The 27,769-nt window shown below is 48.0% G+C and overlaps 4 protein-coding genes and 1 long non-coding RNA gene across 10 annotated transcripts in view; 3 read left to right on the top strand and 2 right to left on the bottom strand.

Annotated features, from left to right (window-relative positions):
* Positions 1–12,045, top strand: part of LOC3291547 (G1/S-specific cyclin-D2) — a 42,609-nt gene extending 30,564 nt beyond the window's left edge. For all 5 annotated transcript variants that reach the window (XM_061659973.1, XM_061659974.1, XM_061659976.1 and 2 more), the window contains exon 5: positions 5,640–12,045. In XM_061659973.1, the coding sequence (XP_061515957.1) occupies positions 5,640–6,013 (374 nt within the window). In that variant the 3' untranslated portion in view covers positions 6,014–12,045. The remainder of the gene's footprint in view (positions 1–5,639) is intronic.
* Positions 12,046–15,142: 3,097 nt separating this feature from the next.
* LOC133393738 (uncharacterized) lies at positions 15,143–16,514 on the bottom strand. Its single transcript, XR_009766353.1, has 4 exons — positions 16,253–16,514; positions 16,106–16,179; positions 15,710–16,012; positions 15,143–15,624 (listed from the first exon to the last, which is right to left on the bottom strand). It is a non-coding gene; the product is annotated as an uncharacterized LOC133393738 (long non-coding RNA).
* A 187-nt stretch (positions 16,515–16,701) lies between these two features.
* Positions 16,702–21,146, top strand: LOC1280395 (helicase POLQ-like). The gene is made up of 5 exons (XM_551895.4): positions 16,702–17,307; positions 17,377–20,051; positions 20,121–20,504; positions 20,571–20,705; positions 20,775–21,146. Exons 1-5 carry the CDS (start codon positions 16,941–16,943, stop codon positions 20,844–20,846), a joined length of 3,633 nt encoding a protein of 1,210 aa, XP_551895.4. The 5' UTR covers positions 16,702–16,940; the 3' UTR covers positions 20,847–21,146.
* LOC3291548 (probable cytochrome P450 9f2) lies at positions 21,074–23,397 on the bottom strand. The gene is made up of 2 exons (XM_551896.4): positions 23,065–23,397; positions 21,074–22,645 (listed from the first exon to the last, which is right to left on the bottom strand). Exons 1-2 carry the CDS (start codon positions 23,274–23,276, stop codon positions 21,220–21,222), a joined length of 1,638 nt encoding a protein of 545 aa, XP_551896.3. The 5' UTR covers positions 23,277–23,397; the 3' UTR covers positions 21,074–21,219.
* A 66-nt stretch (positions 23,398–23,463) lies between these two features.
* Positions 23,464–27,769, top strand: part of LOC1280400 (sodium-dependent transporter bedraggled) — a 30,271-nt gene continuing 25,965 nt past the window's right edge. Inside the window, exon 1 of one of the 2 annotated variants that reach the window (XM_061659963.1) lies at positions 23,464–26,438. The gene's annotated coding sequence lies outside the window, so the exon portion shown is untranslated. Of the gene's footprint in view, positions 26,443–27,769 lie in introns of both variants that reach the window. The other variant, XM_320247.5, reaches the window with a different exon arrangement.

Genomic DNA, 27,769 nt, shown 5'->3' with positions numbered 1-27,769 from the left:
TCACCACCGCCAACCGACCGTAGCCACCACCACCACCACCACCATCACCATTCGATTCGCCTTTACCTTGCCACGGAGGGAGGGAGTTGTGCACATTTTCTTAGAGTGTGTGCTGCAACAGCAAGCGTGTGTTTTCGTCCCTTCGCGTGCAATAGCGCGTCACCACGCTATAGAAGATTGTCGTCCTGCGATTGAAATTGTAGCGATCGTTGATTATATTCCTGGCAGAGGGACGCCGCAAACCCAAACGACAAACACACACACACCAGGTGTTGAAGACGTTACATCGCGTCGTCTCTAATAAAAAGCTATCGGAGTGGAAAAATAAAGGCGGCCGGGCCGGGTCCCGGGGGGAGAATACGATATAGCGACATTTGCTCTGTGAGTGCGTGCGGCGTCTTACACAGGGGGCCAGGTCTCTAGGATCGCCTTCTTGTGTCCTGCTTTTGCGATGGCGTGTCACCCGTCGTCGTCATGTGCTGTGTGCACACCCGTCGTCATCATCCCCCAGGGCCATCTGTGCAGCTACGAATGGTGATCATCGTTTGATCAATCGGGTTTGATAACCGCTCTTTTGTCATTCTCATTTTTTTGTATGTGTAATGTTACTTCCGTTATGTGCTGCTCGGATCAAAAGAAGAGGGGTCCACGCAGGAAGATGGATGTGTGCTACTTTTCTTCCGGTTAAAGGTAGTAATGACTACCTTCTGTTTTCTGCTTGGGTGTACATGACGACACAGACGGTCCCAGCAACAGCAGCAGCCGCTACACACTCACTCTATTTTTTCACTGTTGCTCTGTCAATGACACTTATTGGGTAGGGGTTTTTTCATGTGTCTTCGGTAATGACAATTTTAACTCAAACTGAACCAACACTTACTGCTTGAGGCGTAATGGCCGCACAGTTTTAGGGGCCCCCTTCGCTTGAAAGATTGTAATTACATTTGGCTGTAAACGTCCAGCACTCAATTCCCCGGCAAAGAATTCGATCACTCAAAAAAGCATAAAATGGATATGCTTTCGCGCAGTAATGAAGTGAAGACGGGAGACCTTCCCCGTCCAATTAAAAGGCGCCAAAATCACCCCGGTGCGATGGAGTCGTGTCTTGTCTTGGCTGCTTTTTTTTTCAAAGTCTGATGCATTTTGCAAACAACATCCCCCGAAGGCAAAGTGTGCTCCAAATTATGCAAAAGCCCCCCGCCGAAAACGAAGCCGCCTTTTACTTTAAACACCCCAAAGAACCCAAAATTGCTTTGGGGGGTAACTGTGTTAATGCTGGAGCGCTTCATGATTTCGTTTAAGGTGTTGTGGCTCTCTCTCTCTCTCTCTCTCTCTCTCTCTCTCTCTCTCTCTCTCTCTCTCTCTCTCTCTCTCTCTCTCTCTCTCTCTCTCTCTCTCTCTCTCTCTCTCTCTCTCTCTCTCTTTAAAGCCAATTTATGTTTGCTACAAACAGGAGGATCCGGAGAGCCTTCATCTACTGTTTAAGATAATAACTCTAAGGTGCACACACTCTTCGTTATGTCGTTCGCTTCTTTAGCGATGAGCCGTTTTTTGCCTAACCATTTCCTTCCGTTTCAGAACACGAAAAGGAAAGGAGCAGAGCAGCAGTGGGTTACAATCGCGGGCTAATCGAGTATAACATACCCAAAAAAAGATATCCGTAAATGAGGGGCAGGTGGTGCGTTTGGCTCTCGGTTGCAACACACCGGCGCGCAGGTGAACGCGATGATTGAGCATCTTTTCTAAAGGATATGTATAAAGAGAAGCGCCTCCTCTCTACGTTGTCGATCGTTCGCTGGTGCATCGATCGGTCGAAAGCAGAAGAGGAGGGAGACAAGGTGGTTGTGATAATGGGTGGGTGCTGCTGCTGCTGCCGTGTGGATGCAGGTATAGTGGATGGGGGGAATGAAACTCCGATGCCAAAACAAAACGGAAAACACTTAAATTATGCTGCAGAAGTGTAGAGAAAGAGGCTTTGGATGGATGGTGGGATGTGTGTTGTGTGCCTGATGACGCTGGCGACAGGTGCCTTGCGTGTGAGTGATGAACAGAGCAGCGCGCAGTGTAAAACATAAACGACGGACGGGGCCTGCACTGGACAGACAAAACAAAAATATGTTTCCCGTATGCTGCATCTTACCCCATACCTCGTTGTTTTGATCCTCGCTCGCTCACCCAAATGCAGCAGGAGGCGAAGAGAATATCCTTGATCGCGTTTTCGAAAGCCCACAACGCAAGGTGCAACCTCGTTTCTTCGTGTTTACGGGCCGAGAGAGCTGTGCTGCGGCGGGTCCATGCGCTATTTTTTAATGCAGCCATCGTCTTTCTACGCTGTTCGCCAGGATGTGTGGAGAGGGAGAAGCCCCGAAGGATGTCGGTTGTTTGTAAACAAAGCTTGATAGACGCGACCAGCGGCAGCAGCAGCAGCGGGAACAATGAAGTGTGTGCGTGCTTTCGAGGTTTTGTGCTGCAAAATAACAACGCGCCAATTTGTGCGGAGATGGACAGAAGAAAATACCCGCAGCATATTGCAAAAAAAAGAAATAAGGAAGGAGGACATTTAAACGCGAAACGTGCGCTTTTAAGCACAAAGGAATTAAAACGAGGGGGTACCACCACAATAACACAACACACCACCTGGCTCTCGCGCTCGCCAAAGGAAAGCTGCAAGATGTTGGTGGGGCCTTTATTTTGCACCTTTAGAGTGGGCAGCTGGTGTACGCGCGCGATAGTAGACAAGTTTCTCCATCGAACGTCATCTGTCCATGTCCCCCATCACTGCCGGCAGGCGACGACCGGATATCTTTTAAATGCCCCTTCAGCGTCATGCAAGATTCGGAGGTTTGTTGTGTAATGTGTGTTGTTTTGCAATACTTTGACGCTTCGGGAAGAGTGCAACGCCGCAGTGCAACACAGTTGTGTTATCATCGTTTCTCTCGACTCGTGTGTTGTATTCCAAGTACATTCCTGTACATACACGGATAAGATAGTATAACATAGAGCGAGAGAGAGAGCGAGGAAGGAGGTAGATGTAGAGGGAGTAAGCTCATACACTCACACACGACGTTGCAAGCAAATCCGATTCGACGAAATCGTTGGAGAATTTTGCACTTTTTGTTGCGCTGGCCTGGAAGTGTGAGAGAGGACGCGGGACCGCCGCGTACACGATGGCGTAATTAGACTCAGTTTTTTTGCTTGTTTTCATTGCACACTGAGGGGGGAAGAATAGCCACCACCGCCGCCTACGTAATCCGATATACTTCCGCCCCGAAGGAAACGACGATAGTCGTCGTCGTCATCATCGTCGCTGCCGCCCGCCGGGTTAAACCCCTTTTCTTGAGCAACTGCTGACCGGCGCACATGTGAAATATGTAACATTCTTTCGCGCGCACCGCGATTGAGTAAAAGAATATTCATTTCTTTTGCTTTTGCTACTCCTCTCTCCCTCACATGTCTCCCGTGTAGGGAGAAGGGTCTGTCTGTGCTGTAAAACGATTCCTTTTGCTGTTGTGGAGGAATTTGTGTTTTGTTTAAATTTCCATGCACAATACTCTACCGCTTGCTTGCTGGCCTCTGACAGGCAGGGCTGCATTCCAATTTGATGGCGGTGGTGATGGTGGTGGTGGTGGCGATGATGGCAACGGCGCATGTAATTTGCTGCGCCTCATTGCCGGGGGAATTTTATTGGGTGTTGATTTTTGCCGTCTTTGTGTTTGGTTTCCCCTTTTTGTGTGTTGCAATTAAGGGTTTTTTTCGGTGGTTTCAAGATCCTGTGTGTGTGCGCGCGCGCGCTGACGCCAAACAAACAACTTCAATGCAAGGGAAGGCACGGTTTGCAGGACAAGCAGCATGTGCGAGAAGGATATGTTAGGGAGATATCATAAAAAGGAATAAAAACTCCGGAAAGCAAGAGGAGAACAGTGTGTGTGCTGTGCAATAAGCGTTGCAATCCGAGAAAAGATTGTAAATGCCGCGCTTCAAAGAAGCTTTTTTCGAACGTTTACTGTGGCCTGTGCCACAATAAAATCGGCTCGCTTTTTGTGATCTGCGCCGGAATCTGAAACCCAAAATGAGCAAAGCAATGTTTAATTTTGCGTTGCAAAGCCTTCGGTTAACAACTACTGTGTGTGTGTGTCACACAGGATCAACTCCGTTGGTGGAGCGAAGAAAAGGGCGAGCATAAAGGGGGAAACCCGAACGGCGCAAGAATGACCCTGGGCAGGATTTTATAAACTTCCCATCCTCTAACTGGTTATGTTGTTGCATTTAAGGATTTGCTCGTCGTTAGGGAAGGTTTATGATCCTCGCTACGAACGACGAGCCCGCAATAAATCGCCGGCAAATAAACAATTGCCGCAAATGAACGAACCCCCCAAAAAACCGTACCGAAATGTGTTCGGAAAAGTGCGTTGTTTTCGGCTGTGTGCTGTTGTGCACTCGTTTCGATTGATTATTTTTATTTACCCATTAAATTATGGGTGCAATTGTGTGTTTATGCGTGATATTTTAGCATGCGTTTTGTTGAGACGGCCTTTATGCGTACGATCCGGTGATATTATGATGCACCGGATGCTGCTGCGCAGTGTTAATTTTGGTCTAGCGTTTAAAATTTTCCAACATTTGCTTTGGGAGTGTTTTGTTCCACTCACACACGTGTGCGTTTTTGGTGCTTTTCTACGAAGGACGAGAGTGAGGTAAAGATGCGAATGAAAAAGAGAGGAGCTGCTTCGATGAGTGCAATTCAAACAAATACAAATCTTTTTGCTCTGTATATACAGTTTACGGGCGAAGGATGGGAAAAAAGAACTTCATCCTGCAGCTAAAACGAAGTGCGGCTCTTGCACTATGTCCGTAAGGCGAAAAGGTCTATTTATTGTCCTTGTAGAACGATCCTTTCCGTTGCCTATGTGTGTGTGTATTTTAGTGTGGAGTGTTTTTTGCTTGTCTCTGCAGCAAAACGACAAACCGAAGCTTGCTTGCAGAAAGCCTGCCGAGAAATTTGAGCAGAAGAAAAACAACCCGAAATATCCTGCAAAACCTAACCATATCCCCCTGCTTTCAAGAGAGCAGAGAAGGTACGAGCGAAATGAAATCGAAGAACAACATCATCTTGGTGTGGTGTGTGTGTGTGTGTGGTGTGGAGTTGTGCCGCTGCATCTCCTTTCGGTTGACGGCAGAGATAATGTAAGATGGATGGTCACGGTTGCATGGTGCGCTTAAGGATTGCACAGAAAACATTCCCGCAAAGATTTGATGGTTCATCCAGCAGCAGCAGAACTATTCCCGAGGTGCATCTTCGTTTTCGTTCTCAAGGTTTTGTTCTGTTTAATGTTTAGTTTTTGCTTTCACTGCGTCGTCGTCTACCTGAGTAAAGAGGCGATCTTTCGGATACAGGACGCAGCGGTGAGAAGAGCTTTTAGTAGAAAAGAGGCACAAAATATGATTGTATCGATGTTGTGACCCATTAAACATTGGCAAAATCTCAGCATTATTGTGTTCTTCCCATAGCTCCATGGCTTTATCCCAAACTTCCTGTGTTACATTTACCTGCGAGATTGTTACTACATCATCATTTTGTACGATTGTCACTAACGCGTGTATTTGCTTCTCCTTCTCTCCCTCTCTGCTCATTCACACAGAAACCATCTTCATGCAAGTGGAACCATCGCTGCTGGCCGTTTCCTGCATCGCGTCGGCCACCCGCGGCCTGAACGTATCGACCAAGCTCGCCGTCGGCTACGACCTCTGCCGGCTGACGATGCACGAACTGGAAAAGATCGACCTGATCGTGAAGATCATCGAGGACATTGTGGCGCGCGAGATTGCGGACAAGCAGTGCCAGCAGCAGCAGGTCGCCCAGCAGCAGGCACAGCTCGCCGCTGCCGGCAGCAGCTGTAAGGAGCAGTACCAGCAGGCTCCCCAGAAGCTGGCCAGCGCCAGCAACAGTACCGGCGGGGCACCCCAGCAACAGCAACCGGAAACGCCCACGGACGTACAGTTCATCTACTTCTAAACTCTTTCGGATGAGAGAGAGAGTGTGTGTGTCTTTCGGAGGGAAAGGAGACGAAGATGATGCTCCTTGTAATACACATCGTAAGCACAAATGCAATATCTCTTCAATCACTTCTTCGTGCGCATACACATACAGAGCAACAACCCCCCGGCGCGCCACACACTGCAAAGAAGAAGCGCGATTCCTTTTTTGGCGAGAATCGAACATCGGAACATCGTGCTGTCGTCGTCGTTGCGGATGAGTATGATTTTAATGGAGCCATAACAAATCTAACCTCCTTTTCCATACAATGGACTGGTGGACGGATCGCTTTTTAGCAAGGGTGTGTGCAGCAGCAGGGTTCATAGTGTAGCAACGAGCTAGAAAGAGTGAAGCGGGAAGGAAGCGAGTGGTGTTAGGCATTTAGAGCGCGGCGATGAAGTTGACCAAAAATATCGAAGGATTTCACAGAAAACGCAGAAAACAAACAGAAAAAATAGGCATACATACATATAAATGTGGCATTTGTATAGAGGCAGCAACGCACACACACACTGTGCTGCTACGTGCTGATATGGGTAGTCGATAAGCTTTATCCCATTCTCCAATCAACCTCAGCCTCCATCCCCTTTTTGAGAGACTGACCTTCTTTCCACGCGGACATGTTCACTAGTTATGTAGGATTTGGAGAAGAGGGAGGGCCCCCACTCTGTTGTTGGCCTAGTTTCTTCTTCTTATTTTTTTTTTGTAAATATTAGTATAAATAGTTAAGAACTTCCCCACCACCTTTACACACACAATCCCCCAATCCCTCGCCGCGTCCCCCATTCTTCATATCATCTTCTTCCTTTTGCCGCGCGATCTTGTTTTCCCTTAGCGCCGGTGTTAGTGTGTGGGCTCTCGCCTCATATGCGTCATGCGCGCTATATTTTTTAATCAGTTCTTATTGATACCGAGTTACAAGAATTCTTATACACCATTTTTTTCGCGTTTGTTTGCTCTGTTCGATTCTATTGAAGCTGTTGAAAATTGAAAAAGGAAAAAAAACACGAAGAGAAAACCCATGCAAACGTTTTCACACATGTTTTTTGTGTTACTATGTATATGAATCGTCAACCAACACCGCTCCGTTATCGTTTTTCAATAGGTTTTTTTTTTTTTGTTGTTGTACATACCTACTACCTTCTCTGCGCGTTGGCGAGCCACTCACGAGCGGCGTGCGTGTGCGCGCGCGCGGGTTCCGCTCCCAAGAACTGCGCCGCGCTCGTGATATCACGATAACGCGGGCGCGACAATGTACAACACATATGTTTGTTTGCGACAAAGTGCGAAAGAGAGGGAGAGAGAGAGAGAAATAAGACAGCACAAGTGAGGAAAGGAAAGGCCCTTGGTGAGGGGAGAAAGTCAATACGTGCGCATTGCGCACACACTTGCGCGCCGTGCTACCTACCATACACACATAACACAGAACACCCGATAGCATTTAAAGGGACACACAGACTGAACTGGAGGAGAAATATCCATCTCTCACCATCCACCACTAGAGCTTACACTTCCACACACACACACACACCCCCTTTTGACGTATAACAGTTCCGATAGCACCTTGGTGGTGCGGCACAGAAACGCCACCCTATACAAAAGATAAGGAAAAGCAGTAAGAGAGGAATGGAGGGAGCGAGAGTTGCGTTGCATTTCGGTAGTCGTGGAGAAGAAGCAGAAACGCTGATAGGAAGTTGGCACTGTTTTTCTTTATCTCAGGGCTGATGGGGAGAGGGTTCGGTGCTGTCGCCACTCTTTCGTAGAACGCGCCCCAGAAGGTGTTGCGGATATCCGTGATCGAGCGACGGCCCGGTCACCACCAGTGTGTGCGCTTCGACCGATCACCTTCCCCCCCCATCATCCCTATCCCCCCCCCCCCCCCTCCCCGGTGCTTTGTCACCTCGTGGTGGTGTGGGATATTGCTGTCAAATGTAAATATTAGGGCCATCTGCGACAATGCAATACCTTACACACGCGGGTGTAGAAAAGGGAAGGGGGAACAACAGGCAGGAGAGAGGGCGAGTGCGCGACACATCATCAATGAACTAGATCTAGCATATTACGAGCGCGCGCACAGCGAGGAAAATTCCACGTACCTTCATGCGGCCAACTACATCATGACATGCTGTTGGCGCTTTTTTTCATTCTTTTGTTTTACTCTTCATCTAGCAGATCAAGAGACACTTTATTATTTTTTTTTACTTTATTGTTCTTTCGATCAATTTTTGCTATTAATCATGTACTGAAGCTGTTACGTTTTTCTTACCATTTATATATTGACTGTTTATTTTTTTTTTCCATTCATTGCTGTTTTTTTTTGGACGCGACTGTTTTTACAAGTTCCGTTACTTTGAAGATCATGCCCGATCAGCTGTTTTTTTTTATCTTGCAAATTTTGGGAAAAACACGTTTCAATAGGGAAAAGGGAATGTTAGAGAGTGGTAAAGAGAGGGGGGGAAAGAGGTAAAAGATAAAAGTAAAGTAAAAATACAAAAAAAAAAAACAAAAACAAAACGGAAACCACATACGCTTTTGAGATGATAAGTAGTTGAAAAATATGGTGCGTCACCATGCGCGTTAAATTCTACACAGTAGTAAGGGGTAGTAGGGCATACTGTATAGAGAGAGAGAGAGAGAGAGAGTTCTGCAAGGGAGGGGTGAGAAAAACTAGTGTGTTGGTGTGTGTGGTCCGGGGTCAGTAGAAAACCGAGGGAAAACACACACGCACACACAACGCACTCTCGATGTTTTGTGTCTGTTTTTTATGCACCTTTCGCCGTGCTCTCCGTGTTCTTCTCCCGCCGTGCGTTGTTGTTGTCCGGTGCGGTGCATGTAGTTGCATCATGTTCTGTCCTTATGTTGTTCTTCTGTACCGCCGCCGCCCCCGGGGGGACGGGACGACGACACCCATTATCATTCATCCCCGAAGTACGAAGTACGAAGGAGGAAATGGTGTAGAAAAGGAAAGTGGAGAAAAAGGTGCATCGAATGCGCAGTGCTCCAGTTTTTTTAAGGCACGATAAGGGCACATCGACACACTCTGAAGGCCTAGGGTGGGTTTCTTTTCATGAATGCCCACACATATATCCATATCAATCAAAACCCGCTTGCACCTGATCAAATTGAATCTGTTTTTGGCTCTCTGGTGGTAAAGCTTTTGGTTTAAACAGTACTGTAAATCTGTTTTCATTTTTCGGTCTAAACTGCTGTTGTCGTGTGTGTTCTACTTCAGGAGTGGTAGAAGCTGCACATCCACCTTTTCTAGTTATTTATTTACATACAACTCTTGAAGATTACGAAAACACGGAGAGGGAAGGAAAAAGGAATAAAAATTGCACACTGCACACAAACAAACGGTTGCGAGAATGAGGGAGGGGAGGGACTTACAGAGAGCTATAAAACTAGCGATAGCAACAACAAAAAAGTGAATAAATAATGAAACAAACTAAACGGAAATATAACCACTAGTTAAAACAGAAAACGAAAGACTACAAAAGACTAAAAGGAGTGGAAAATGGAAAGGAGGTGAACGGAGGGAGGATCAATGCAAAACAGAACGGTGCCCATTTTTGTTTATAAGTATAAAACATGGAGAGAGAGAAAAAGCGTGGGAAGAAAATTGTATGTTACGTTAGAGTTTAATTTTTATTGCCAAAGAGAAGTAGTAAGTGTCGCATGTAAGCCTAGCCTAGTGGACAGAGACAAGGGGACGAAGCAGCAAGAGGGAAATGAATGAATCCACCACTAAGAGAGATGGTAACTACTTAGCAAGAGAAGAAAAGGTGGAAAACAGATTTCGTAGTGAGAAGAAAGCGCGCACCCACTTACACGCACATACTCTAGCACAAACATACGCACATCATCTCTCTCCAGCACAATGATAGAAAAGAGAATACAAAACAAAAAAACAAGATAACAACTTTTACACCAACCAGTAGTAACACCAGTTCGAGCGATGCCATTACAACAAACATTAAACAGTACATTAAAGAAAAGGCGATAAATAACACACTTAGGCATTAAGTTACAAACAAACAAAACAATCGAGTTCAGATAGATTTCAAGAAGAATTTGGTGAACACAAAGCGACATGAACCAGTAAAAAACATTATAATCAATAAGCACAGAAATTCTCGGCTCCCCTCGTGTGTGATTGAGAGAGAGAGAGAGGGGAATGAAGGGATAGCGGGGGGGGGGGGGGAGTACGATCCCCCATCCCCGACCGGAACCGGTCGCGTACTTCGTGCACCACCACCCCACACATTGGACACTCTCTTTCTCTCACACATTGGAGAGCATAAAGCACGCGAGACTTATTGTTTAGAGCAGATCTCATTACTAGCAAGGGTTAAGATTTTGAAGAAAAAACAACAACAATATACTAATTGTAGTAGAAGTAGAAAACAGTATTTAGAACACACTAAAAGAAAGGATTAGAAAGGATTCAGCGAACATGCAAAACAACAACACAACACAGCACAGGTTGGGGTGGTGTGTACTTCGTCTCCTGGGTTAAGGATGTACATAGGGCAGATATTAGAGAGAATGGGATAGAGCGATAGTGCGAATGAATGCGAGCGAGAGAGAGAGAGAGTGAAAGGGAATGAGCGAACGATAGTGGAAAACACTTAGCACCTAAAAACAAGAATTAATGACTAAGCGACCGTGTGTTTGGTGTTGCATTTTAGCGTGGTAAGGAAGCTAACATTTCCTATGCGAGGAACGAAACAAAACACACATACAAAATAAGTGGAAGCGAGCGCGCGCACACCATCAACCTACTTAAAATGAGGGGGCGGAAACAAAGTTTTTGAAGGGAAATGAAGTTTTTTTTTGCATTATTGAGATACTTTTTTTATCTTTTTCTTTTTCGATAATGATCTGTTTTGGAAACGACTTTTTCGTATTATGCTTCTTTTTTATTTCTTTGTTTCTTTTGACAAAAAATTCCATCTTTTTTTGTTAATCTAGTCTTAAATAAGAGAATTTATATTAATTTATACGATCATAACAAAAACGAACACCAAAACCAAATTGTCAGCACACAAACAGCAACGAAATAACGCGAAAGTAGCAGCCAGCATTTCAACACACAGAGCCTTTAGGAAGAACAGAGTGAAAGAGAGACCATACACTATTTATAGTTGTCCGATTTTTAGATATCAACTAGAAGAGAGCATAACAGCATAAAACAATCGATAAACGGAGATGATACACAAAACAAACACACAACGAAAGCTGAACTATACTATTTTGTACACACTATTATGTTTTAAGTACTGTGTCTGATCAATGTTTCCGCGCATCCAGGGGAAATCAGAATTGCGTCGTGGGAGTGCGGGGTAAAACACGCAATTTCGTAGAGCAGCAGCAGCAGCAGTAGCAGGAACGGTGCATTTATATATTACGTGAAACACAAGATTTCTGCCACCACCACCACCACCACGTTGGTTTTTGTGGGGTGCGTTTATTTTTCCACTAGTTTTTCATTTGTTGTTGATAATGTAAACCGTTAACACACACTGCTTTGTCGCGTCGCTGCTCGGTGCGTGCACGGTGCCCTAGGTTAGTTATGCTTACTACTCTATTATAAGGACCAAGAAATGATTATGAATAAAAGAAAAAAAGATGAATTCCTACACGAATTAACCGACTCTCGTCATCGTCATCATATGTAAAATGGTTTCCCGATAAAGTGTAGTGTTCGCTTGTATAGAAACGCATATTTGTGTACAGTACGCGTCGAACCCCCTACAAATGGTCCAGAAAGAGCCTTCTTTATGCGCACAGGTGCCGATAATAGTAGCGTCTCTCTGTATGCTGTATGTGGTTTCAACTTAGGGAAAGTCGAAGAATACGCTTGCTTGATAATAGCATGTTAGAAAACAATCTTGCGTCGACCGTTTACGCTTTAAATATGTAATCGTGTTTACAGGACGTAATCCCGTTTATATCTCTTATTTTGTTCACAAATGATAAAAACTGAGAAAATAAACTGTAATTATAAAGGATATTTTGTATTTTGTTTTAGCGCTTCATTTGTTTAAATCCGTTGAGAACAGTACAATGATGATGTCGTGTTGCTATTCTTCTGTTGCAAGTTCACCCTGTTGCATTTTCAACGGTCATATTGAAACTGAATTCAAAGAATGCATTCAAAACGGTCATTTTGAAATCAATGCTTTGGTGAAATATTTCATAATCTGAAATGTTTCGACATTGTTGCATGCGCGATGCTGCGCAACATGATCACGAAAATGAACCAAACTTTTTTTTCGTTTCCTCAACTAAAGTGTTTCTACAAAAAAGCTTATGAAATAAACGAAATATAAAATATCATACAAGTGAACAACATTAATGAACCTTTTGATACTTTTTCCGAAATCGAAAATAAAATGTCCTTTGTGCCGATGAACCATATTCCACCGTGATCGATCGTGACAGCTGTCAGGCGTTGCTTCCCGCAGTGCAAGTGACAGCGATTTGCGAGGGCGCGCGAGGGCTCGCACGCCATACAAGTTCACTGCTCCAGAGCCCTCGCATTAAAGAGCTTGCGAGCCTTGGAAATGTCATATGAACGAGACAGCTGTATGTCAAGTGTATGGCTATCTCTTTCTGGCAAGAAAAAAGCTCCGAAATGCAACGGTGTTGGTGGACAAAATTTAAATGGCCAAAAATTTTGACCACACACACTCTCTCTCCCGGTGCCTTCCCCTGTCTTCTCTTCCTTCAGGCCCCTTCCTCTTATTTGCGCGCACCGCTCGCTTGTGTGCGATAGCTCATCAGCTGGTACTGGTATATGGTAGGGTTGTAGTTGTATCTTGAATTGGCGATTGGTACATATATATATGTAGTGTATTTGGTTTTACCTGTGACCTTGACGATGCGAGAGCCGATCAATTCTGGTGTTGAAGCAATATTTGTCCCGCAGTGCAAGTGACAGCGATTTGCGAGGGCGCGCGAGGGCTCGCACGCCATACAAGTTCACTGCTCCAGAGCCCTCGCATTAAAGAGCTTGCGAGCCTTGGAAATGTCATATGAACGAGACAGCTGTATGTCAAGTGTATGGCTATCTCTTTCTGGCAAGAAAAAAGCTCCGAAATGCAACGGTGTTGGTGGACAAAATTTAAATGGCCAAAAATTTTGACCACACACACTCTCTCTCCCGGTGCCTTCCCCTGTCTTCTCTTCCTTCAGGCCCCTTCCTCTTATTTGCGCGCACCGCTCGCTTGTGTGCGATAGCTCATCAGCTGGTACTGGTATATGGTAGGGTTGTAGTTGTATCTTGAATTGGCGATTGGTACATATATATATGTAGTGTATTTGGTTTTACCTGTGACCTTGACGATGCGAGAGCCGATCAATTCTGGTGTTGAAGCAATATTTGTGCTATGCTGGTGGTTGCCGTTCCGTGCCGTTTCTGATGTGGCCATTTGATCGCCATGTCGATCAACGGCTATGAAGCCAATTTCAAACGAGCGAAGGTGAAGGAATAGTTCCGTACCGGATTTTTTTTTAACATGTCTGATACTCCAATACTGATCTCTACCCGATGTAAGCTGGTTTTATCGGCCGTATGAGATAATGTAATCATGTGTTAAAAAATTTAGCATTTTTTTCTTTCCAGATTTTCCCGAAAATTGACCCATAATTCAATACGATTTGACTATTTTCATTGATTCCTCATACAACGCATGGAAAGAGGTAAACTGGCTTCGCCAATTCATTCATCTCCGCTCCCAACCATTCATCACCCGAACCACCCACAATCTCATCATTCCATCCACATGCAACGACATTTCCCTCTTCTTTAACAGCAAAGGTCTTAACCGAAGCTTCTACAGACTGCTGCTTTCCATTTTCCTGTTTCTTCTTCGTCTATTTGCCGTATCCATCTACCTGGTCATGCCAGCCAATGCAAGCTTTGGCGTCTTTTTAGTACCACACATCCGGCTGGCCAGTCCTTACTACGAGGGGACCGTCTATATGAGGCTTGAACCTATGACGGGCATGATATTATTATCCTCATCCAGTGGCGGATGTAACGGTAGGCGGACTAGGCGGTCGCCTGGGGCCCCGCCGATTAAGGGGCCCCGTAGATCGCCATTCTATAGTATGCCGTATGGACAGAGTACCAGCGACAAGGGCCCCCGGAAGGATGGACGTTGGGGCCCCGAGGCTGGCGAATCAATTTTAGAGCCTGTGACTGATGATCGTAGGGCCCCCCGACGGCGTTCAAATTCCCAACAGCCAGTTTAATGCCGCTAACACCCCCCCCCCCCCCCCCCCTCCTCCCGGCCCACCATTTACCATTTACAGGGGGCCTCAATTCGTCTTACCGGCTAGGGCCCGCGATACCCTTAATCCGCCACTGTATGTATCCTTTATTTACAACCCTTACATCTGAAATGCATCCAGTTCATTTTTATTTCCGTGTCCGCATAAAAAATTACACAAAATGTGCGACAAAACAACGCATAAACGTCGTTCAATAGCTCTTTGGTTTATTTCTTTTAAAACATGATAATAAAGCCACCTACATAAGGAAGAAGAAGAAGAAAGCCACATACAAAAACACATGCGGAGGGGGGGGGGGTTAGAGGGGGAAAATGGCCACTCTCGGTTCCGTGTCAAGATCCTCATTGAGGACATCACGCGCTGACAGCGCCTTTTTCAACGGTGAGCCCTCAGGATCGGGCCGTGATCTGTGCACATCCATTTGAACGTGTCACCAACTGATAATAAAACTGATAATAATAAAACTGACCAACTGATAATAAATTAGAAACAGACTCTCTCACCCGCAGGTACCCATTTTCTACCATCTGTTACACATTTTTTGACACACCATGCACAGCTTCCTTTTGTCTGTCCTTGCGAACGACTATGGGCTGGATCGTTCAGTACCAGGGGTATGACATGGCCTAGCCATCGCGGACAGACGAGTATGGTGCGCTACAAGCTACCAGATCCACCAGGTTAAACCAATGTAATCGAAATGCAGTCCGCAAATATCCAGACAAAATCCTCTAGTGAACGTGCATAGAAACCTTCTAACAAACTAACTATATGTCATCATGTTTATTCCCCCTTTAAAAATGCGTAGTGTTTTATGAGAATATAAACTAGATTTATTTATCTTAAATGTTGTATAAAACCCGCACATACGAGTGGAGGCAGTCTCATAAATGTAGGTTTACAAGCACAAATGTAAATTTTACTAGCGAGCGAGGGGTGGGTTCCATTTTTGGGGCCCCTCAAGACCACGGGGCCCTACGCGGCCGCTTAGTTTGCTTAGCGCTCATTTCGACCCTTCGCACACACGCGCATTTCAAAACACTTAACCTAAAATTAGGCATATCGATGTATGCCTTAAAGCGCACTTAAGATTAATCTTAACTCATTAACGTATTTTTTTTTACAATTTACACAATAACACTATTAACGCGATGTCGTGTAGATGGGCGGAAGTCGGTTCACGTTAACAATTTGCCACTGTCGCCACTGTGATGAGTGTTTGTCGCCTTTCTGGGGTTATTCGGTGGCATGTTGGTGCTGCCAGCGAGCGGCCGTCGATGAAATCGATACACCTGAGGGAATATAAAACATTTGCTTTAGAGGGAAGATAAAACAACAGATCCAGATGTAGCGATAGTGCATCTAGAAGTAACTCACTTGTGGGGTTTTTTCTCCTGCCAGGAAATTTGACCGCAATCAGTAGTGCGGTCGGTTCGGTCCTGTTGCTGCTGCAGCTATTGTGGGACAGCGGATAATGCAGATCCGAAGGGTTGAATTCCTGCCCCGAACGTTGTTAACGAGCGCGCTCGACACCGTCTCACGGCGCAATCGGGGCACCCGGTGCCGGCTGGGCCTCAAGCGTGTTGTGCTGGTAGAGCCCGACTCGTCGCCGTACAGCTTCCGGAGGATGTTCTTAAATGGTTCCTCGTAAGCCCACGTTCCAGGATAGAGGAAAATTGGCTGCAAAAAAGGAATAAACACCGTGATTAGCATCCTAATCCCTAGCTTCACCAAACAATCTTCTTCTTCTTTCGTGGCCCACTTACAACTTACCGTATCATACACAATCATACACAGCGCACAGTCGCAAACACCTGCCGCAGGCCCATATCGTTTCTGCATTATATCTGCAAGTTAAAAGTGGCCATATTCTATTAAAATAATGTTTCTTAATCATGATAATCGCTGGATAACACTTACCCGTTGCCTTGTGCTGTGTTGTTCACCACACCACTTTCCTACGCCGGTACATGCATGTACCGCTTCCGACGGAGCCAGCACGCATTGGGCAGGACTTCTACCACTTAATTTAGCTAAAATGGCACTTACTTACGTAAAATTAAGAACTTAATTATTAAAAAACTTACCAAAATTGATCAGCCAACAACACTGTTTACGTTTTTTTACACACACACAACCTGACTTCTACAGTGACAGCAGCCGCATAGCACCAACACAACGAAAGGTGTCAGGCGAGACGTCAGACGATCTTAGTCGAGGGGTAGGAAGGAGATCGGTGGTGAGGGACGTGAAAGCTCAGCTCGACAGAATAGGAAGCGAGGAGCTCCGCTATAGGAGGAAGCGAGGCAACTAGACTAGACTAGAGAAATTAGAGCGAGAGGTACCTCACCAACCCTCGCATTGTTTGCCGGGATTCCAGTTCCCTGTACCCCGCGCTTGGTACCCCGCATCAACAAACACACCAAACAATGCCATTTTCCCTTTCCCACACATTCGTAAACAACTAAAAAACCCGGCAAATGCATGTGTACAGTTCTAATTTAATTTACAATGTACAGTAGACATTGCGCACACCATGTAATTTGTGTACAGTGAGTGTTTTTTGTTTCCTTTGTATATAATTTGTGACCAAAGTGCCTGATAGATCATGTCGCGAAGCGCACCCAAGCTGGGCAACCGGAGCTTCCGTGTTCCGGCCGGTCCACCACCGAAAGCGCGCCGGGGGTTGCAACCATTGGAACACCATAATCCGAGTCCAGCGGCGAGCAACTTCCGGGCGCCGGTTGCGGTGAGGACGAGCAAGCGGAAAGACGATGCCAGCAGCAGCAGTAGCGTCCAGCTGATGGACATGGACAACACGCTGTTCAATGCCGTCGATTTGGATAGTATCGAGCAGCAGATTAAACCGCCGCCAGCTGCCAAAGAAGCACCCGGCTCACCGTCGCTCCTTGCGTCGCGCGTTACTCAGAGCCAAATGAAGAAAGAACACGGCAAACGATCACATTCGTTTGGAGGTATTGAGTTTTTTGTCGTATGACCGCATTTGGTTGACTAGTTAGCTAATCGAATATTCATCCCAACAGTGATCGAGGAGAAACTGGTCGCCAGTACACCGAAGCGTCGAAAATCGACGGCTGCCGGACGGCCCATTCTCGTACTGCAGATGAGCATGGACGGGCCGGATCAGGAGGAGGGCGAGCGGGATGCAAACGGGTCCGCTGCCAGTCGGTCCCCGACGAAGGACAGTGGTTGCTCCGAGCGAAGAACCAACACCGGGTTCGAGGACGATGAAGACGAGGACTATCTGCTCGATGTGGTGATACCGTGCGGTCAGCAGGAAACGAGCACCGATCACTTCATCCGGGACAAGATGCGACGGCTCAGTAACGTGCACACGGCCTCACAGGTAGCATTGGGGCAAATGCTGGAGGACGACGCATTCGAGGTGTTTACAAACCATGCCATCTGTTCCCAGTACATGCGGCTGGATCAGTCCGTCGTGGACGAGGCCTCGGAAAAGATCGATCCAATACTGGGTTCACAGATCGGGCGGAATGGTGTTGGTCGCCCATCATCACCGAACACACCAGCGCGGGACGTAACGGACAGCCAGCAGCACCGGTTGCAGGTGAGCGAAGTGCAGCGGATTTTCGAAAACTGCGAACGAACGCTGCTCGATCTGACGAACATTGCCCCGGACGGAGGTGGCTCGCAGCCGCGGATATCGTCCAGCCTGGCAGCGATTAACTGGGACGAGGAGATCCACCACACGACCGCTCTTCTGCCGGTGGCGGTTGGAATGGGACCACCGCCTGGCAACGGTGCGCCCCGGGTTTCCTCGCTCTTCCTGGAGAAGGGTCCATTTTTTGGGTTACCAAACACCGTCCGACGCATCTTGCGGGACTTTCGCGGGATCGACGATCTGTACGACTGGCAGCGCGAGTGTTTGGCGCTGCCCGCCATACAGGAGCGGCGGAATCTCATCTACGCGCTGCCCACGAGCGGTGGAAAGACGCTGGTCGCCGAGATACTGATGCTGCGCGAGATTATCTGCCGGCTGCGTAATGTTATCTTCATCGTGCCGTACGTCTCGCTGGCGCAGGAGAAAATGATCGCGCTCAGTCCGTTCGCGCTGGAGCTACAGTTCCTGCTGGAGGAGTACAGCGGGGGCAAGGGGCAGTGTCCACCGAGGAAGCGTCGCAAAAAGAACACCATCTTTGTGTGCACGATCGAGAAGGCGCTGCTGCTGCTGGACTCGCTGGTGGAGGTTGGGCGGGCGAACGAGATCGGGCTGATCGTGATCGACGAGCTGCACATGATTGGGGAGCAGCGGCGCGGTGCCTGTCTCGAGATGATGATCACCAAGGTGCAGGTGCTGCGGGCTGGCATACAGATCGTGGGCATGAGCGCTACGATCGGCAATCTGACGGAGGTGGCCCGCTTCATGCTGGCCGACGTGTACAGCCGCGATTTTCGGCCCGTCGAGCTGAAAGAGTTCGTCAAGTGTGGGGACGATCTGTACGCGGTGCGCAGCAAGGGGCAGGCCGATGGTGGTTCGGCCGAGAACGTGTTCGGCGAGAAGCGTGCCCTCGAGTTCGCGGACTGCTCGGAGGAGTTGCGCCGACTCGATACCGACCATGTGGTGCGGCTGATCCTGGAAGTGATCCCGGAAAGCTCCTGTCTGGTGTTTTGTCCCACGAAAAGCAAGTGTGAAAGTTTGTGTGCGTTGCTGGCGAACCATCTTCCGGCCCGGCTGGCGGAACATCGGGCAGAGGAGAAGGAACAGATCATACGATCGCTCAAGGAGGACGGTTCGATCGCGCCGGTGCTGCCGCAAGCGTTCCGTGTCGGTGTCGCCTATCATCATGCCGGCTTAACGCAGGACGAGCGGCGCACGATCGAGGATGCCTACCGTGCTGGAATCCTGTCGCTGATCGTTTGCACCTCTACACTGGCAGCGGGAGTTAATCTGCCAGCGAAGCGAGTCATCATACGCTCCCCTTACATAGGCAACAGCTTCCTGTCGCTCAGCCGCTACAAGCAGATGGTGGGACGGGCGGGACGAGCCGGATTCGGAGAAACCGGTGAGTCGATCCTGATCTGCGCCCAGCGCGACATCCCGCAAGTGTGCGAGATGCTGTGCGCTCCGATGGACATTGCCGAATCTGCGCTGATTGCGGACGATCGGGCGTACTTTAAGTCGCTCATACTGAGTGCCATTGGGCTGGATCTGTGTGAGAGTCGGGATGCGTTGCAGGCGCTGGTGCGCTGCACTTTGCTGGCCCAGCAGGCCGAACGCCGTTCGATCGATCTGGCAGCAGTTACGGATGAAACGATCGTACAGCTGTACCAGGGCAACGCGATCAAGGCGCGGCATGATAGCTGTTTGCGCAATCCACCCAACATGCTGGTGGAAATTGGCACGGCCGTGGAGGAGGACAGAAGTCCGACCAAGACGGGAAGCAGCGCACCGTACGATGGTGCTGCAGGGCCAACGTTCGTGCGGGTACACAAGGCGGCCGCCCATCCGGGCAAGGTGATCAAGACGATCCAGCGAACAAGCCCGCTGGAGGTGAATCGACTCGGCAAGGCGGCAATAAGGGCGGGTTTCAATATGGAGAAAGCAGTACGGTTCTACGACGAGATGAAGGTGCTCGGTGAACGGTTGTGTGTGTTGGACGAGTACGATCTACTGCATCTAATACTGCTTGAGGACGGCCGAGAGGTGCAGCTGAAGCCGGATGACTTTATCGTGCTGGTAAGACCGAACTGAGAAGGTGTTGCAACATACTTCTAATTCCGCCTCTCCATCCTAACATCCAAACAGGTTAATCAGCTAACGAACGAGCAGCTGAAAATAGCCGAACGGTACGGCATCAACAATGGGCTGATTGCAAAGATTCTCACGCGACGTGTCGCGTCCGGTGACATGGTGTCGAAGATGATGCGCTTCGTTCGCGTGCTGATCGTGCACGAGCTGTGGAAGCAAACGCCCCTTGCGGAAGTGGCCTCCAGGTACCACGTGAATGCCGGATCGCTGCAAACTCTCATGACGAGTACGGCCGGCACAGCGTTCAGTTTGTTGCGCATGTGTGAAGAGATTCCGGAACTGTGGGCCTTCAAGCATCTGCTGACGGGCATGACGGAACGGTTGACGCACTACTGCAAGCTGGAATTGCTTCCGCTGCTGACACTGCCCTCGGTGAAGTTGGTAAGCGGCTCGAAGGGTGCGTTGCCATATGGCGTACAGTTTAATGGTATGTTTTTATTAACACAGGGTCGCGCTAGACAACTGTTTCGAGCAGGATACACCACACTGGCATCGATTGCGCGGGCCACATCGAGGGAACTGGTGGAAACAATCGAACATCTCAACTATCGCGCCGCCAGTCAGTTGATACTCAGTGCCAAGGTAGGAGACATTAGCTGAAGATTGCTGGGAAAGCTGTCATATTCAAACCGGTTCCGTTGTATTTTACAGGCCAAGTTGTTGGAGGAGGTGGATGCACTCCGCGAACAGGCAGAGGAGTATCTGTCGCAGCTGAACCGTTAATACTTCCTTCCCCACAATTTTCTACACTTTCTCTCAGAAAGACAGAGTACTGTTAGCTTGAACTGAATGGAATTTAGACAATTGTACTTACTAGCAATAGAGAATTGTTGTTGATGGGTTAGCCCAAGGCGCCATTCAGCGAGAGAGGACTAACAAGCGCATCGCGCGATCAGCAAAACGTTTGTTTATTGTTGTTCTGAACTGTTTGCTTATTTTTGATAGAACTATTTCATCCAGTGAACTCAGAATGCTTTATTGTAAATAATAAAAAAGGAGCAACACTCATTGTTAGTTGCCTAATTGCTTCTTTTTTTCTTAGTAATGATTAATATCTACAATAGGCTTGCTTCCTAACAGATCTTATGTAGTAGGATCAGTTAGCAGCTTGCTTGCGTGGCCGGAACTCGACAAACACACCCTTTTCGCTGCGCATGCCCGCAAATCCCTTTGCTAGCCGGAGCGGCACTTGCGTGTTCGGTGTGCGTTCGAACGAAAACTCGCGCAACATGTAGTAGATGATGGCCTTCACCTCCATCAGAGCGAACCGAGATCCGATACAGTTGCGCGGACCAATGCCAAACGGCAGGTACGTATTTGGATTAATCTTGTCCCGATTTTCCACACTGAATCGCTCCGGATCGAACTTGCTCGGGTTGGGATAGTACTGTGGATCGTGGTGCAGACCTGCGATCGGGATAAACACTACCGTACCCTTGTCGATGGTAAACTTCAGTCGATCGCCATCATCTACCACGTAGTCTCGCACACACAACCGATCGGTGGCAGGAGCCGGAGCCCACATACGCAGTCCCTCCGACACGACCATGTCCATGTACTGCATGCCTTGTACCGCATCATAAGTCAATGGACCACCGCTGAGCGCTTTGTCCGTTTGAAGGATCTCCTCGTACAGCTTGTCCTGCACGTCCCGGTTGACGGTGAGCTCGTAGGCGAGGAAAGTTAAACACGTGGAGACGGTATCGAACCCGGCCAGGAAGAAGATCAAACACTGGGCTATCATTTCCAGCTCGGTCATCTGCATACCCTTGCTTGCCTGTGTCTGACCCACCTCCGACTCCTCGACAGTGGCGAAACCCTTCACCTCTTCACGCTCCTCCGTATCACGCTGATGCTTGAGCGCACCCTTGCGAGCCTGCATCAGCAGATGAACCATATCGGGTCGAACAATACCATTGGCATCACGCGTTCGCACCGTATCCTTGATGATCTCAGTGAAGAAGACTCTCTGTTCCCGATCAAACAGATCCAGATTGAAGAAGTTCATCAGCTTGGGCAGTAACCGGAAGCCCATCATCCGCAGCATAACGATTGGTCGGTTGAATGCCATCATCTTCTTGCCATTGACGAAGAAGTCGTTTTCCGCGTGCTTCAGCGAATCAACCTTGATGCCGAATGCGCACGTGGCGATAACGTCGTTGGCGTACCGCGTAAACACATCCTTCATCTCGTGCTCACGCGAGCCAGCGCCATTGCTGCGGATCTGTTCCTTGTAATGCTGGGCCATGTTGCTGCTGCACTCCACGATCAGCTCGAACATTTGGCGCATTTTGCTGCCGGTGAAGGCGGGACTGAGCGTCGCTCGCATATCGCGCCACTTTTGGTCGGTGATTGCAATCAGCGTCTTGCCGAACAGGGCCTCATTATGGGGATCGTCGTTATTGCCAAACACTGGCCGATGGTTCATGAAGTACTCAAAGTCTTTCACTGCGATCCGCTTGAGCAGCTCCGGATCGCGCACCACAAACATCGGTAGCATTGTGTCGATCATGCCGAAAACTCTGTGGGTAGGGAAAGGAGAACCGAAACGATGTTGGTAAGTTGTCTTAAATCGGAATATTTGATTTCAAACTAATAACACTGTATTTCCTTTCTGATTTCAGGTGGCGTGTTTTGTTTGAATAATAGCTTAGTCATGAATGTGAGAACAAGACACTCTCACTACTGAAAACTAATTCGTACATCTGATAAGAATAACATTGAAGACTTGAAAAGGTTTCGCACGTTTTGGAATCTAGATCAAATTAATCTGGCTCTATTTCCACTGCTCTAAAGACCACAAATGATCACGTACGGTTTTCGCCAAAAAAAGGAACACAACCCGGGCCCGATTGCCCGTTCACTTTATCTCTTTCCGTGTGGCAAATGTGATAAAACAAATAAGCACTGTCGAACCTTCCTTCTTCCCGTTCCGACTTACTTCACCAGCGGGTACTTGTTGTAGATGCTGATAACAAAATCATGGAACGAAGTCTGCTTCATCATCAGCCGCCGCGTACTGCCAAACAGTGGCTCCGCCGCCAACGAGGGTATCGGTTTATCATGGAAATACTTATTTCCCTTCGTAATGTAATGATAGATGAAACCGAGGATGGCCACCAGCGGCACCAGCACCATCAAACTGATCTCCATCCTGCCCTTGGACGTTCCCTTCCTCGGTCACACACTTTAGGGATCACTTGTAGTTCTTGGGAGATGTACGCTTGTGCAAAATTTGCCATCCAACTGAACCGTTCCCGTGGCAAGTGTGGCCTCTTTTATACCTGAACCGGTTTGCACCACGCCGCAAACACCACAAACACGCACACGAGTGTCGCTTTTTTTTTGAGTAATATGTGCGATTAGATAAGGGACGCTTGAGAGGGGGAAGGAAGCTGCGGAAATTATGCGACCCGCGAATTGTCCATCAAATCGTACCGGTGTGTGTGTGTGGTGGCAGCATGACGGGCAGATTTGTCCGAAAAAAAAAAGAAAATCAAACAAAACAAAAATCACACGCGAGTTGGTGCGCGTCTCCTCTCGCGTGGGGTGGTGCGCATGTGACGGCGTAAGCTTTGTTTACCTGCGGGCCGGCAAGGGGCTGTTTGAATGGGGGGGTTTTGTTGTGGAATCGGTATTACCTTTTGAGGAAATCAGCAATAGCTTTAAGTAAGGGATGAAACGGACGGAAGATGGGGTTGTTTCTCGTACCCATTCAAAATATTAACTGTCACTCACCAACACAACGAATCGGGGGGGTGCCAATGATTCTGCCATATCGGCACGATCAATGTTTAAACTGGTTACGACTGGACACTTGTGAACTGTGGTGTTGTTGATTGATAAAAGTTATCGTAGTGGGGAAGATGTGGGGATATGACTTTTGTTTACCGGTCAGTAGTGCAGTGCTGATAACGGCTATCTTTTGTTAGTGGAACACTTTTAATTTCGTTCCGGTAAAGGTAGGATCGATTGTCGTGAGCGTGACTTCAAGAGGTCGTAAACGGAATAGCTTCCTCTTGTGATTTTTAAAACGTAATTCAATGCTAAGAGTATTAGTAAGAGGAATGATATTGAGACGACTTGATGATCCTGAAACCAATACCTTTTATAGGACGGGATCTGCCTCAATTTCCGTCGATATAGGTCAACGAACCCTATAAAAAGGAAATGGACGCGCTTTTCATTGGCCCGCAATACCCAAATGTGAACAAAATGATTCATATTATTACTTCCATCCTTTAAAGACCCTGCTGAAGATGATATGTTAAAGTTGACCCGGCTAAAAGAAGATATGCTGACGTTATATTTCCACCTACTTACCATACACGTTTTTTCCAAGGGTTTTTGATAGTTTTGGCACACTTTCTTGACTCTTTCGCACGGAAAGTGATACGCGCCGGTGTTTAAGCTATCGCGTTAATGAATCTTAATTCTACTGCACCCTTATTGGATGAGCCTATCCGGAATCTAATAGCAATCGTATATGTGCGGTTGTAATTTATAATCCAATTGGTATCTGTCCATAGAATCAACTTCCCGTCATATAAGATTCACCAAAACGTACCAGAACCCCTGAAAACCCCTGCAATATGTGTCACCATGCAAGTTTGACATCTCTGCCTTCCTATAAACACCTTTCTAGCATATCGCAACATAATTTCATACCATTCTGGTGGGCGTTTTACCGTTTTCTGTTGACTCACAGCATATGTTTGTCTGCTCACTGAATTGTTGAAGTTATGCTCAAATCGCTTCCTCTCGAATGCTTTGCCATTTGCGCGTCCTCTCCCAAGCAGGAATCACACAGAGAGGCAAAATGCGTACAGCCGCACGTGTGTGTGTGTGTAGTTGTTAGTCGATCGAACCAGGAAACCATAGCAATGCGTGAATCCACACACCAACACACACCCCACGCACGTAAAGCGAGGGTGAGCATGAAAGAGACAGTGGGAGAGAAAGAGTATTTCGCTCACGCACTCTAGCGATCGCACGCGGGCACTCCAGTCAGTCGGCTGCACTTGCTCTGCTGCGCGCTTAGGGGTGAAAAGGGCGAAAAAAAGCGAGAGAGTGAGAGAGAAGGCACAGGCGCGCGTGTATGTGTGCAGTGTATGCTAATGCTGCGGGGCGAGAGCGCGCGTGAGCATGATCTCGGCGGCTATGTTGCAGTGTACTGCGCTGCGAGCATGGCACACTGAGCATGGAATGGTAACGGGAAGGAAGGGGAACCCGCAAGAGACAACCCAGCAGACGGGCACCCGTACGGCTCTTGCACAGGCCCAAGTCTTCACAATACCGTAAAGGCAGCCGTGCGCGCAACAAAGCAGCAGCACACAGCAGCGGTCGCGGTGCCACAGGGTCGCGTTTCTTGTGGACACAGTTGTTGTTCCAGCAGCAGCAACACATTAGTACTTCGATCCTCGGAAGCAGTAAACTGGGGAACATCCATCGCCCACTGCGTGGAAGTGAAGGAGCGGTTTCATTCATTTGCAAACCCGCAACGAACGCAACCGCATGGTTTCTTGTTTGGCGTTTGGTGAATTGGTGAAGCAGAATTCAACGACCTTTTGACGTTACTTGAACGCTGCTCGCTTCCGTCCGGTGTGCATCACAAAACGATTGTGTGCGAGTGAGTGTGTGTGTGTGTGTGTGTTCGAAGCTGCAATCCTTCCACTCCAGGTGTGTGCAGTAAAGTGCATGGTTGCCAGTGTGTGCGCAAGCGCTTATGTGTGTGTGTGTGTGTGCCTCGGGAAGAAGATCTCAAGACCCAAAACGGGGGAGGCAGCAAAAAAAAGTAAGCCAAGTGTAAGCTAGATTGTGTGTTTCATGTGCAAACGTGTTTTGGGGCTGATTTTCCTGTAGAAGAATCGCTTCTCCCCCTCCACAAGTGTACCCCAAAGTAGGCTATGAAGGGTGGAATGGTGTCCAGTTCTAGCGCACTAGTCACGTCAGTCACGTACGAAAGCCTTTAAGCGGATTGAGTCTGAAATCTGTCCGTCTAGCGCGCGGAGAGTTGGAGTTCATCCGTTATCGGAGGCTCGGATCTTCGCAACAATCTCCGCAACAAGCGTGAGTGTTCGTGTTGGTGGCGTGGCGGCATCATTCTGTACAAAAACCGCTGCTTCCCTGTTAAGAACGTAGATTGTGCCGACGTTGCCAGCACTCGGCTGTGTTTGTTTGATAAAGCGAACGGTGAAGCGATTGCGTTTGTCGAACGTCGCATCTTCCAGAGCATCGCTGGGAATTAGTGCGCCTATGGGGGAGTGATCGTGGTGGAGTTGCACCCAAGCATCGATCAACGTAAACTGTCTCGAGGTGGGTAAGTAGCGCCGTAACCTAAGCAACCTTCCCAACTCCAACAACTCCCTCCAGTAGTGTGTAGTAGGTAGGGTAGTGGTGTGTCTGTCGGATGTGTCACCCCCGGGTGAAGTTCAACTCCAAAACCACGGCACACCGCAGTTGTTCGCTCTCTGTGTGTTTGTTTGTGGGTTTTTGCTGGGTTTGCCGAGAAGAGAAAACCGATCCATCGAACCGGTTTAGGTTTTCGTAGTTGTGTTTTGTTGTTGTTGTTTTTCTCAGCTCCTCCGGTCCAGAATCAGGTAACAACCATTTACTCTGCCTCTTTGGATGTTGGTGTCTGTGTGTGTGTGTGTGTGTAATGGTTCCCGAAAAAGACCAGCATGCTGGCAGCCAGGTAGCTTTGAAAGGTTTTGCCAAAATTATTGCCCAATATAAAGGAGAAAAACAGGAAAACCCACAACCCGCGCCCGGGTGAATGGGGAAGCATCGCTGCTGCGAACCGAACAATCACTCCGAAACCGACCGAGATTTGGTTGGCCAATCTCGCTCGGGTTCGCTGGGCTAACCACCAATGGGGGGAGAACACCGTTGTAACTCACAGGGGATGGTGGGGGTTGGTTGTTTTAGCGTTTTTGTTTGTCTGTTTACTGCCAGACCGTTCTCTCGCACTGTGGCCTTTTCCTTCGGTCCAGAAATATACCCGCAGAAGCCGTGGTGGTGAAGTGTTTGTTTCATGTTATCGTGCAGAACCGCGGAACGGGCGGAACATGATCGCGTTCTCGTCCATGAGCATATCCAACCGAGAGTGTGTTGGTGTTTTCTTAAGGGTTTACCCCCAGTTTTTGTTTTTCTAAGCGAAACGCTTTATCTTGTGAATGGCATCTCGCTCCCAGTAGCGCTCTGGCGCGCACAGAGCATTTCCAAATGGCAGCAGCAGCAGCAGCAGTACCTCGTGCTGATGTCTTCAAATGTAACGGAAGCCTTCCACCCCTTTGGACACGGAACAGAGTCAGACGGGAAGGGGCAGCAGACAATAGTGTGGAGCTATGGAGATGTTTGTTGCGTAAAATGCTAAAAAATCAGGTCAATGAACAGTGTAGGTAGAGGGAGGGGGACTTTCGGAAATGAAAGATAGCCGCTTTGAAGTTTCCTAGGCAAAGGTACAACTCCTTCTGTGTGGGTGCGTTATGTCTGTCCCATTGTCTTTGGTTGGTGTGTCTGAACTGCTCTGGTTCAGTTTTTGAATGGTTAGCACCTACAACGTTCTTCGAGGGAAGTGACCTGATGGTGTAATGGTAGACGCGGTGGGCTTCTGTCAAGAACGGACGTGGTTTGATTCTCTTGCG

Source organism: Anopheles gambiae, chromosome 3 (genome assembly GCF_943734735.2).
Source record: "Anopheles gambiae chromosome 3, idAnoGambNW_F1_1, whole genome shotgun sequence".
In the NCBI taxonomy this organism is placed as follows: Eukaryota; Metazoa; Arthropoda; class Insecta; order Diptera; family Culicidae; genus Anopheles; species Anopheles gambiae.
The sequence above is the reverse complement of the archived record's forward strand: the minus strand, read 5'-3'. Positions and strand labels throughout refer to the sequence as shown.